The sequence below is a fragment of the Dromaius novaehollandiae genome, chromosome 2, assembly GCF_036370855.1.
Source record: "Dromaius novaehollandiae isolate bDroNov1 chromosome 2, bDroNov1.hap1, whole genome shotgun sequence".
NCBI classification, from domain to species: domain Eukaryota; kingdom Metazoa; phylum Chordata; class Aves; order Casuariiformes; family Dromaiidae; genus Dromaius; species Dromaius novaehollandiae.
The window spans coordinates 77736087-77749307 of record NC_088099.1 but is presented as its reverse complement, the minus strand read 5'-3'; the positions used below and the strand labels follow the sequence as shown (position 1 = coordinate 77749307).

Below are 13221 nucleotides of genomic sequence, written 5' to 3'. Positions count from 1 at the left end.
TAGACAGTCTCCAGAGATTGACTGAATAGACAGATGACTTTTATGGTTACTGTCGTTCTGAACAGTATGACATGCCTGCCTGTTTAAGAAGGTGTATAGAAACCTTTTTTGCATATGGGATTAAATGTGCTAAAATGCATAATTATATGTGCTAAATCAGTTGTAACTCTGTCCTATGATTTGCTGCTTGATGCATACATACATCCTTAGGGTATTTTCAATGTGGTTTGTATTTTCTCCCCCTCCTTCCTCACAGTAACTTGATGTGACTATTAGATGTTAAAGTTTTGAAACTCATTTACCAGTCACTTCATTACTGTAGTTATTACACCTTAAAATTTTAATGTTCTTGCAGGTAGCACTGAGCTTCCCCCCCCAACACACACTTTTTTTCACTTCCTTAAACCTTTCACAACGGTCTTCTAATAACTTCCTTTTATGAGGTCGTCCTTACAAAGTAACTCTGTGTCCCGATCCAATATCGGGGGGGTTTCGTTACGATCCCAAGGACAAGATTAAGACGCTAAAACCAGTCAAATATCGTACAACCGTTTAACTTTATTTTCCACGAAGTGGGGAGAAAAGGTGGGGAAAGGCGAAGGGGAGACGAAGGGAAGAGGGGAACAAGGGTAAGGGGAAAAGATAAAGTTGGAAAAGGAGAGAAGCTAGCTACCACCACTCCGAGTCCGATGATGTTCTGCTGACTCCGTTCGAATTACAGCTCAGGCTGGGTGCCTCCGAAGAGGGACCCCGAACAAAGAAATTCCTGGGCAATTATATTTTCCAATCTAAGCTCTCCACCCTTCACGCAGTAGTTTGGACCAATAGTAATATTTAGGTCTGGGGTCTCCTGCTCCTTATTGGGTCCCTAGGTAGGTTGTTTACTGTTGTGGTTTCTGCTGACAGATGCGTTTTCATTCTTCAGGTCCTGCCCTTATCTCTCAAGGCCCTGACAAATTATTACTTCCCCAGCAGTGACAGTAGGTGTTATTTCCCAAGGTCCAGGCAAAGGGAATATGATCTGGACCCCAAGATAGCCCAGACCCCCCAATCAGCATTGTTTCAGCAGCGAGAGGAGGCCCTGCTCCCCAGGGTCCTGGCGCCCAAGCAGGCCTCACTTCACTGCCTTGACATCCTTCTTCCCAGAGCATGAAGCATGGGAATGCAAACTGCTGGTAACCCCCTTGTCTTTCCTGCCTGCACCAGCTCTGGGACCCTTTCTCACTGAACTAGGGAGTACGGCCTAAGGCTTCAGCAAATTTAGCTACTCATGCTAAGCAAGTTTTATAGAAGTTGTGCTAAGCGGCAATAATTTACAGTCCAGGTCCCAAAGTCTCTGCCCGATCGTGCCCTGGTTCAGCGCAGGCTCGGTGTGTCCCGGGTGGTTGCAGGGAGACCATTTTGGGGGTCGCAGCAGCTCAGTCCTGTTTCCGCCGGGAACAGATGGCTTGTTCGGGGTTATGGTTTGCTTGCACCTTATATACCAAGAAATGTTTAAGGCAAAAGTTCACTCATCTGTCCGCCACACTCTGTAACTCATGTTTTATTGTCCTTGCCAATGCAGTGTTGCAAGCATTAAAATGCTTAAGACTAGATGTTCGGGAATGTAAATATTGTCTGAAAGAAAAACATTTTTCTGTATTTTCTGAAAGCAAATACTAATGAATGATTTAATGGAGAAGTTCTTTTTAAAAATCTAATATTTGTCAATGTTTGTTTATTAAATCTAGCAAGCCTACACAATGCAAATTATTTTGGGGGAATTACCTGGGAAGTTAAAAAAGTTTCTATCTGACCATGCACGTGTGATGTGATTGAAGGGCCCCAGCTAAAGAAAAAAGAACAAAAAAACCTAAACCCAGCCAACTATAGTTCTTGATCGTAGCTATGTCCTTTTTCTAAGCTTTTTCATTTTCTGCAAGCAGACTGTAGAAGACTTCATCAAAGAAGTGTAACAAAACACTGACTTGTGCATTCTTGCACCCTTCTTGAGACATGCAGCTTTTGAAGATAAAGCAATAATTATAGTTGTTTTTCAGTTTTCTCTCTTTTTCCATCTTTCTTTTTGTTTTCTTTCCCAGATTCCTGGGGGTCAGTGTGATCCAGCAATTCTCAAATATTTTCATTATGTAGACTCTTTCTTTCATTACAAAATAAATGTACTGGAGATCACACTCTAATTTTTCATGTTCGTGCAGCTTTCCATCCCTGTTTCTGGTCTTGTAATACCCTTGTGGAAATTGCAATAAAGTGTTTTTAATGGGAAAGTAAGGAAGAAGAATATCTGTGTATTGTAAGCCATGTCACCCATGTGTTGTGACTTGTGGAAACTTTTATGGGAGGGTTTGGGAGAGAAGAGCCAATTTCATGCAAATAACTTATCTTTTATAATTCAGTGATTTGTGTTCTGCCCATCTTTATATTCGATAAATAATCAAAGCTACAGACTGCGCACCATTGTGCATAGAAGCTGTTTTTTTGTTTATAAATGCATCCATTTTAATTACCTTGATCACAAAATTAATTTATAAGCTGCTGTACTAAAATTGCAGTTCAATATTTTGTGTAGATGTGACATCAGACTTTTCTCTACAAGCTTGTCTGATGCTCTGAAATATCTTGGGGAGAGGGCCACTTGCCAAGAAACTAATAAGCATGGCTAGAGCTTATCAGCATTCTTAATGTGGCATGTATTTGTAGCTTTGGGTTTTACACTGAATTTTAATGCAAGTTTACTTCATTCTTTTATCAGAGTTGAGTCCTAGTAAAAGTACATCTGGAAAACACAGACTCCATCTTGCACAGAATATGGATGCTTGATAGTCAGTGTTCTGTGTTTATGTTGCCCCTAAAACTGCACAACTAGATTTGTTGTGTGTTTCTCATGGATATAGCTGGTTATTGCAACAGAAGTTTGTGGAAATCTTGTTCTCATATTGGCACATAATCTTTCTTTAATATTTATTTATTTAATATTTATTAGCTTGCCTGTATTTTAAAAGAACCTTAAAATATGAATATCTCGTTGAATACTGTTCTGACTGAAAGGAATCTGTGTACAGCTCCACATATGAAAGTTGTGCAGAAACAACTGTTACATAATTTTTAGGCCTAAAATAAAGTGTATTGACTAGTTGATTTTGTAATTAACTGCAGATGTGTGTGTGTCACATGTAGACATCTGTTTATTTCTGGAATTAGTTTTAAAAAAAGCATCAAACTTGGAATTTTTGAACATTCATAACAAACTGTTGATTTATGCATGACAACCATCTCTTGAACGCTTTCAGAGAGATGATCAATCTCTGAAAAACAAATTCCTTACATCAATTATGGAAGTGGAATGTAAGGTGGAATTGCAGTTGTTTGTGGCCTTGAGATGTGTTCTTAACTAACTTGTGCAAATTGGAAAGGTGAGCTAAGACTGAATAAAAGAGAAGAGGATTCGGACAGTCTTCAAAGAGATCATTGAATAACTGGCCTAGAGGGCTTTCAAAAAGTCCGGACCCTTCAGATGAGGCAGAGCCACTTAAAACTGGCCAAATGCAGGCTGCATCCAAAAGCTGTTCTGCACTTTTGCCTCTCTGCCTCACCCCTACCGTGCTGTACAATCCTGCCACATTGCTTGTGTCAAGCATTAATATCTTAATTTGCTTTTTAGAATTTTAATTAACATAATTTTCTACAAATTAAAACATTAATGTACCTAAAGCATTTTCTTTATCACTTTGTAAATTTACTATTATTATGTTTTCTTAATTTGCCTATTAGAATGTCATGAGACTGATACTGGAAAGGCTATGGACAAAGGCATTTCTACACCATCTGTGTTTGCAAAGCCAGCACAGTGAATTATAAAGGCAATTTTGTTCTTGATAAATCCATACTAGCTATTGTTTTCCATTCCATGCAAGTAATTTCTGATTATGTTTTCTAGTTTTTTCTTAGCATTGAATTTAAGCTCACTGGTCTGTAAAACCCAGCTCTTCAACTTTTTCTTTTTAAAGCTAGGCATCCCGTTTCACTTTTCAGAATAGGTATTTCTACTGTACTTTTCAGAATTTTTTTTAATTAAGTTGGTTATTTTTGCCTTCTACTACCAACTTTTTTTCCCCTAGATTAAGGATATAATTTGTGTATATCCTAAAAAATTGTTTTATTAAAAGACTTCATAACAAAATGGAGAGTGGTTCATTTGAGCTAAACATTTTTTTCCCTAAGGAAAAAAAAGCATGGCAAGTTTTAAAATGGGCTTAAAGATGCTAGGCTGCTCTGTAGATCAAACCTTCCCTCTAATTATTTCTGTCCTAAAGGTTACATGTGAAATATATACAGGAATGCATTCTTTTTGGTTTGATTTCTGATGTCTTGAAAATATTTGTGAATAGAGACTGCTTTGGAGGGGGGTGGAGAAGAGATGAAACAAATCGTTGCAAGAATTCTCTTTGCTATGTGACTTTATAGTAAGAAATGGGGGTAATGGGAACAGTGAAATAAGTGCAAGAAAGAGAGAAAGGAAGATAGGAGACTTATTGAAGATAATTCTGAAGATCAAAATACGTTAAGCAGTGAAAGAAACTACAGAAGAAGCTTGAAAAAAATTAAGAAACATCATATTCTGTGTTGAGGAACTTGGTTAAAAAATGATGCTATTGAAACCTACAAGAAAATGTGTCTATAGGAGATAATGTTGTAATGCCTGTTTTTTTCCTGTTGGCTTATATTGACTTATACCTTAGGTTAGCTAAATGAAATTATCAAAATTCCAATTCAGCGTATAGAAGTCATTCCAAACCAATGTAATCTACAAATAGGTTTCTTGAAAGAGAATAGGGATTATCATATTTGAAAAGTAACTGACTCATGGGATGGGGAAAAGAAAATGATGGCACAGTTTCTCTTACTACTGTAATATGTACTGTCATTTTATTTTCAAAGGAGTTTTGAAGAAGTCTGATGGTTGGGTTGGTTTAGGTTGCTGTGAGCTGGCTATTGCTGTGGAATGCCGGCAAGCATGTAAACAGGTATGGCTTTCTAATTTTTTTCATGTGCTTTATGTTAAATGATGGAGTATTGAATTCATTCACGTATTACTGTTTGTGAACTTGAGACTTGAGACATTTTTTACAGCAAATTTAAATTATTATATGAACACTTTTTAAAATTGCAAAACTTGACAAGAAACTTGCCAGAAAGAGTAACTGACAATAATGCCAGCAATAAAAATCCAAAATCAAAACAAAGAATTGACATTTTTAAAGTCAATTTTCAATAATAAAGCAAAAGTTCAAGTCTACTGAGATAAAAATCTAATATAAAAATTTACCCTTTTATATGGATGTATATTTTTAACTGTGTTGTAGGACAAGGCTGCTTGCTAGGACTTGATGACCTGGAAGAAGAAATTTTAAGACCTCAGAGTTAGCGTTTTCAGGGAGAAAACTTGGTGTTTCTACAAATGGTGTGTTCTCTATGCATGTCTGAAAAGATACACAGGCAATTCTCAAGAGGGGATTTCTAATCTATGAGATGTCAGTTGAATAGTGGGGTCAATCACTTGTCTTCTAACATACTCAAGATATCTTATCATATTGGAGTTGAGCTGTTTTCAGAGAGCCATGAGTTGTGATCAGTAGGGAGAAACAATCATTTGTTTTTCATTCAGTATCATCAAGTGAAGTACAAACTCTTTAAATCACAAAACAAAGTTTTTTCTAATACTGTGGTTTGATACTTTAAAATTTCAATGCTTTTTCACTTCTTAGTTGTACTCTACAAATTGTTAGAGGAAGGCATTAGGTAATTTACTTGACTTTCTCCTTTGAGTCAATAGCAAACTAATGCTTAGTGGCTATCAAAATACTTTGACTTGGGCATGATCACTGAAATCTAACAGGACAAAAAAAAAACACCTCCCCCACAGAAAACAACATTATAATAGTCTGCTGTCAGGATGGCATTTTAATCGAGGAAATTGAATTCCAAGTTAAGTCAACTTAGTCTTGTTTTTCTGCTTAAGCATAGTTTATTGCTACCACATGATGCCCTACATATCTTGGGGTCTTTTTCTGCCCAGTGTATGGTATTTCTTTTTGTGGTGGATGAAGGCAGGGCAGTAGATTAGCCGGTGTGGGTGACTGGAGTGACAAATTAACAGTTCCTTGATAAACAGTGTTGTTGCCAAGTTGTTTTAAGGAATGGGGCATCAGCTCCTTATGGCTTTTAGCTCAGTTGCCTGAATAAGAATATAATTCAGACAAAGTGCTGGTTTTACTACTCTTTCAAAGAGGACTAAGAATTAAATAAACTATATTTTATTTTGTTCTCTAAGATTCTGGAGGTTTGGGAGCAGATGAAAACATAAGGAAGAAGTAGATGTTAATAAATGAGGCTTTTTTTCCTCAGAACTAATAGTGGTTTGGGAAAGACAACCCCTGCCTTGTTATATTGGTCTAGGCAACTTCGGGACAAAGCTGATCTTGCCCAGCCAGCTGCAACAAGCTTAAGGAACAGGCCTGCACATTCTTTGTCTCTCACCTGCATAGCAGGGGAGAAGACAAAGGTGAAAGGGGACTTCTTATTAGGTGTTGCCATGTCCAAAGAGAACTGGCTTAAGTGGACTTCTGAGAAAACAGGACAAGCCAACAGCAAGTGGCTGAACAGAAGAAGTGAGAGAGAATTCCTGGGCCACAGTAGATGTACTAGCCCCATGACAGAGGGTTTGAGATGTCCTGAATATAGTGAAAAGGGTTTACAGGCTGAGAAAACCAGGGTTGGAAGCCCCAAAAGCAACAAAAATGGGGAAAATGATTAGTGTAATTAATGTGACTCCTGTTCCATAAGAGAGCTAAGTGGCAAATAGAGATCTATTTGGTTTTCCTCCCTTTCTCTATATAAGAATCACCTGAACTTCAGGGTATCACCAAGGTCTTGGGACCTGACTTGCTCTTGACTAGTGTAAAATACATTAAGTAACATTAGAACCTCCTAAATGCCACCACTTGTGATACCAGCAGAAGAGAGGCCTCTAGACAGTGTCTGACAGAGGTACTGTGCCTTCTTCCTCTATTCTAATACCAAATTTAATTGCTCAGTAATGAGGATACGGTTAGGTCTTACTGTGTTTACAGCTTGAAAGTACAACAGCCATCTTCCACACCACGGAAGTTCCTGTGTGAGAGCTGGCTGCAGGCATGTCTTAACACCGCTGCACTTAGTAAATGGAGATAATCCACTTAGTTTTGCTTTGCAAACAGTAGACGTGATTGTTGCTCATGTGCTGCATTTTGTTACTTCATAGTAATTTATCAACTGAATCTATAGAGATTCTGAAGCTTGCTCTGCTTTGGTTATACTTAATTTCTTGAAACTTTTTTCACAATCTCTGCATAAAAGTTGTTATTTTAAAGTAATGCTGAGTAGAAGACAAGCATATAGTTTCAGAGAGGTAGACTGTGTGACTGGGTTTTATGTGCAGTGTAATGTCTAGTGATACAACATTCCAGTCAGCCCCAAATAGATTCTTGTGCCTCCTCAGAGAGGTTTTCCTTCATCAGATGGAAGAATTATGTTTTCTCAGCCTTTAGTGTTACCATATCAAAATTTTTGTCTGAGGAGTGCACCAGTGACAACCATAAGCGTAATACATGCATTTAGCAATGGTCTTTTTACTAAAAATCTGAGAACCATTTTGCAGTTTCTAAGTGTATGCCTAAGACCATAGAAACACTTTCAAAGTTCAGAGTGTGTGATCATTTGTTGTCATCCTTATAATTCATTTCTGGAACAGTGACATGTCTAAAATCCAATATAGTATCTTGCATGTTATCTGTGTAATGTTAGTCTTGGACTGGCAACCTATTGCAAATTATTGTCATGCAAAAAAAGATGATGCTACCTTCTCCTGAGAGCTTATAGTATAAAGTATTCAACAAGAGTTGAGCAGTGAGTACACACACTGGGTATTGCAGAAAAGAGATGAGAAGTGAGTTCACACACTGGATATTGTGGAACAGTCTGAGAGGAAAGGTTGGCCATACCATATGAAGGTTCATGGCATAGTTAGAAAAAGGAAAACAACAGACAGAAATGTAAATGCAGTTCAGAAAGTATATATATGTATCTGTTCCCTGTGCATTTCTTCAGCTAAGTTTTCAAACTTATCCTGAAGTTTAAGTGTTCTCCAGAGCTAGTAAAAACAATTTATTTACTGTGATGTCCTGTGAAATACTATTTATTTAATCTTATTACTGTATCATTTCTCTTTATTTTCAGAATTGAATACTGTATTATTTTGATTCCGGACTATGCTGTCTAACTATCTTGGATATACTTCATACTTTAGCTGATTCTGGTTGATACGTTTTACGTGACTTTCATTTAAAATAAATATCCATATTTGCCAAACATCAGGGATAATGTGGAAATATTTGGCTTTTAATTTTGGTTCTTGAAACTTGAGAGGCTTTTTTGCTGGCACTTTGAAGAACTTCTTTGGAAGAAGTAGATGAGGCATTCTAGAGACAGCTGGAAGTAGCCTCACATTCTCACGCCATGGTTCTCATGGGGGACTTTAACCACCCTGACATCTGCTGGAGGGATGACACAGCAAGGCACAAGCAATCCAGGAGGTTCCTGGAAAACATTGATGACAACTTCCTGAGACAGGTGATAGGGAAGCCAATGAGGAGAGGTGCTCTGCTGGACCTCATACTTACAAACAAGGAAGGGCTGGTTGGAGATGTGAAGATTGGGGGCAACCTTGGCTGCAGCAGCCTTGAGATGGTGGAGTTCAGGGTCTTGTGAGGAGGGAGCAGGGCAAAAAGGCGAATCACATCCCTGGACCTCAGGAGAGCAAGCTTTGGCCTCTTCAGGGACTTGCTTGGAAGAATCCCATGGGATAGGGCCCTAGAAGGAAGCAAGGTGTCTAAGAGAGCTGGCTGATATTCAAGGATCAGTTCCTCCAAGCTCAAGAACAGTGTATCCCAATGAGCAAAATGTCAACCAAAGGAGGCAGGAGGCTTGCATAGATGAACAAGGAGCTGCTGGCAAAACTCAAACAGAAGAAGGAAGTATACAGATGGCGGAAGCAGGGACCGGTAACCTGGGAAGAATATAGGGATTTTATCCAAGCATGCAGTGATGAGGCTAGGAAGGCCAGGGCCCATCTGGAGTTTAATCTGGCAAGGGACAGGAAGGACAACAAGAGGGGCTTCTATAAATGCATTGATAACAAAAGGAAGACTAGGGGAAATATGGGCACACTACTGAATGGGGTAGAGGCCCTGGTGAGAATGGGCATGGAAAAGATAGAGGTACTGAATGCCTTCTTCACCTCAGCCTTTACTGGTAAAACTGTCCTTTAGGAATCCCAGACCCTGGAGACCAGGGAGAAAGTCTGGAGAAAGGAAGACTTTCCCTTGGTGTAGGAGGATTGGGGTTAGGGATCACTTAAGCAAACTGGGCATCCACAAGCCCATGGTCCCTGATGGGATACACCCACGAGTGCTGGGAGAGCTGCTGATGTCATTACAAGGCTACTCTCAATCATCTTTGAAAAGTCATTATGATCAGGAGAGGTTCCTGAGAACTGCAAGAAAGCAAATGTCCCTGCTGTCTTCCAAAAGGGCAAGAAGGAGGACCCAGGGAACTACAGGCTGCTACTACTACTACTATTTCCAAGCACATGAAGTACAAGAAGGTGATCACAAGTAGTCAGCATGGATTCACCAGGGCGAAATCATGCTTAACCAACCTGATAGCCTTCTCTGATGGAATGACTGGCAAGGCAGATGAGGGGAGAGCAGTGGATGTTGTCTACCTTGACTTCAGTAAGGCTTTTGACACTGTCTCCCATAACATCCTCATAGGCAAGCTCAGGAAGTGTGGGTTAGATGAGCAGACAGTGAGGTGAATTGAAAACTGAATGGCGAGTTCAGAAGGCTGCGATTAGTGGCGCAAAGTGTATTTGGAGGCCTGTTGCTCGTGGTGTACCTCAGGGGTCAGTACTGGGTCCAATCCTGTTCAACTTATTCATCAGTGACCTGGATGAAGGGACAGAGTGCACCCTCAGCAAGTTTGCTGATGATCCAAACCTGGGAGGAGTGGCTGATACCCCAGAGGGCTGTGCTGCCATTCAGAGGGACCTCAACAGGCTGGAGAGATGGTCAGAGAGGAACCTCCTGAAGCTCAATAAAGGGCAGTGCAGAGTCCTGCTCCTGGGGAGAAATAACCCCATGCACCAGTGCAGGCTGAGGGCTGACCTGCTGGCCTAGGGGTCTGGGTGGACAAGCTGAGCATGAGCCAGCAATGTGCCCTTGTGGCAGAGAAGGCTAAAGGTATCCTGGGTTGCATTAGGAAAACATTGCCAGCAGGTTGAGGGATGTGATCCTTCCCCTCTATTCTGCCCAGGTAAGGCCACACCTGGAGTACTAGGTCCAGTTCTGGGCTCCCCAATACAAGAGAGACATGGAGCTACTGGAGTGAGTCCAGCAAGGGACTTCTAAGATGATGAAGGGACCAGAGAAGAGAAGGCTGAGGGGGGATCTTATCAAAGCATATAAATATGTGAAGGGAGGGCGTAAAGATGATGGGGCCACACTCTTTTCAGTGGTGTCCAGTGACAGGATGAGAGGCCATGGGCACAAATTGAAACACAGGAAGTTCTGTCTGAACATAGGAAAAGGTTCTTTACTGTGAGGAGGAGGGTAACAGAGCACTGGAGCAGGTTGCCCAGAGAGGCTCTGGAGTCTCCATCCTTGGAGATATTCAAAAGCCATCTGGACAGGGTCCAGGGTAAGATGCTCTAGGTGACCGTGCTTGATCAGGGAGGTTGGATTAGATGATCTCTGGAGGTCCCTTCCAACCTGAACTGTTCTGTGATTCTGTGAACATGATACGATAGGCTCAAGGTCAGACTTTACCCCAATATTTTAAATTACTGGGGTGGGGGGGAATAGCTGATGTAAGTAGTAATGGTAATTCTGAATATTTTTCATATGAAAAAGGAGTGACAGGTGCTGCACCTACAGAACAAATAAGGAGCAGATCTTTAATTTGAAGGAAGGATTTCTGCAAATTACTTTCACTGTAGAAATAAGTGTATGTGCAATAGGGAGAAGAGAACAGAACAATAGTTTTGAGCAAGCCAGAATGGAGGAGTGTTATGCTCGAGCTCTTCAATTCGCTAATTTTTTTTTTCAGTATTCTGTTCTACCTGGTAAACCTTTGATGAAAAGAAAGTAGCTTGGTATGTGCTTTTAATTTCAACTAATTTGGTGCATAAATATGAGTTTATTTGCTTTTTAATGGAATGTAGTATTGACAAAGTTGTGGTTTCTGCTTTTTCTTAAGCTTTACATGGATTGTTTGATTCTTAGAAAGAAACATTTAAATGGATTATGGATTCATGGTTATCACAGTTAACATAAAGGTAGAATAGTTTTTATTTTGCAACATGATTTTATTTTCATTTTCTACTATAAATGAAGAAATTTAACTGTCTTTCAGGCTGCTTCAAAGAATGATGTTTTAAAAGTTTGCAGAAAGGAATATGAGGTATGTATGTATGTGTCTGTATCTTATTAAAAAACAGCTGTTTTATAAATTCTGTAAATGTATTCCATTCTGGATATACTCATTTCTATTCAAAAGTAGATTACCTCTCTCTACAGTTTCATAAACATGCAATTATTAGACTTGCCTTTTTTACAGACTTGCATACATCTTAATTTGAATAAAAAAGATGAAACTTTTAAAATGGAGATGTGAATTCTAAAATAGTTTCTTTCATAAGAATTTGTCTGCCTGAAGTAGGCATTCATTCTGAGCACTCATTCTGTAAGAAACATTTCTACTTGTATAATGGGAGATTCAGCTCTAAATTGACCTAAAGAAATTAACGCAGAACAGAATCTTTTAAATAGCCTATTTAATATAAATTCTTTAGACTTAATAATTTTTATTAACTTCAGTGAAGCTATGTATTCTAGCAATTATTTTTACTGTTCTGCTCTTAAAATTAGTCATGAGAGTATTTTCAGAAATCTGCCCTCATCTATATTCTTCTTAACACAAACACGTTGAAGAAATGCTATTCTGCTAGGACTTTCTTTCCTTTCAAAAGATTTCTTAATTAAAATCCAGATCCGTCCTCCCCCCTTTTGTCTCCCTTCCTCCTACTTTCTGTCCTGAGTTAGGTAATCCTGCATAAATCCTGTTCATGGTCAACAGTGCAGGATATCAGACAATTTCTCTTCTGTGATATGGGCAGAAATGTAATGTGTTTCCTATTTCCAGGAAACATTAAACAAAGTTTTCTTTTTCTTTGGTTCCTTTCTTTCCTTCCTTTATCAAAAGAATGTAAGGAAAATTTTCCTAAACTTTTCATTGTTGAAGTTACTATAGTTTGTTCTCTTGAAAATGAACTTTCATTTTAAGTAGTTCTGTCTCCTCTTATGCTATGATATGCTATACTGTCCATGTCTGTAATCTTTCCCTCTATTATGCTGGTATGTTTCCTTCTTTTTTTCTGGATTTCTGCATTGCTGTAGGAGGTTGACCAATATGTGTTGAAGGAGAACGGGAAAGGAAAGGTAAGAGATTAAAGAATGCCTACAAAATGGCCATCTTTTTTACTTTTCCCAGCTCTTCTTTTTCCAGTTTTTGTCTGGAATTTCGGAAAGTGGGTCCCCCACCTTTATTCAAGAATGATCTTGCTGTTATTGGACAGAAAACCTTAATTCTCTCTATGTGCAACACTTTTAAAGAGGAGAGGGAGAAATGCTTAAATGATGGAAGAAGAAATCAGTCTTTCAGATGGAAAAGAAGGAAAGAGTTTTTGGGTTTGTTTTGTTGTGTGGGTTTTTTGTTTTGTTTCTGTTTTTTGTTTTTGTTTGTTTAGGAGTATTAGAAGTATAGATAGGTGTTAGGGATCAAAATGAAGTATCCGACATGGTAGATCTTTGGTTGTTACAGATTTTTGTATGAAAAAAGAATTTGCCTAAATATCCAGGCTTACTAGTACTCATGGAAAAAAGTAATTTTTATGCTCTCAAGAGACTCACTGCATGTGTAATATTTAAGGAAGTTTTGCCTAAGATGTGAGATTCCAGAAACTACATCTGGTTAGGAACCTGCACTATTTCACACCCTAGTCATTTTTCATCCTTTTTATTTAAACATTTTTCTCTTGGTGCCCTGGTGAATATGTCCTGCTCGTTA

At 38.9% G+C, this 13221-nt stretch overlaps 1 protein-coding gene across 4 annotated transcripts in view; it reads left to right on the top strand.

The window, feature by feature from the left end:
• RECK (reversion inducing cysteine rich protein with kazal motifs) overlaps positions 1-13221 on the top strand; it is a 77494-nt gene that overhangs the window by 23910 nt on the left and 40363 nt on the right. For 3 of the 4 annotated variants that reach the window (XM_064506806.1, XM_064506805.1, XM_064506803.1), the window contains 3 exons: positions 4939-5024; positions 11509-11556; positions 12552-12593. In XM_064506806.1, coding sequence (XP_064362876.1) covers positions 4939-5024; positions 11509-11556; positions 12552-12593 — 176 coding nt within the window. The remainder of the gene's footprint in view (positions 1-4938; positions 5025-11508; positions 11557-12551; positions 12594-13221) is intronic. The other variant, XM_064506804.1, reaches the window with a different exon arrangement.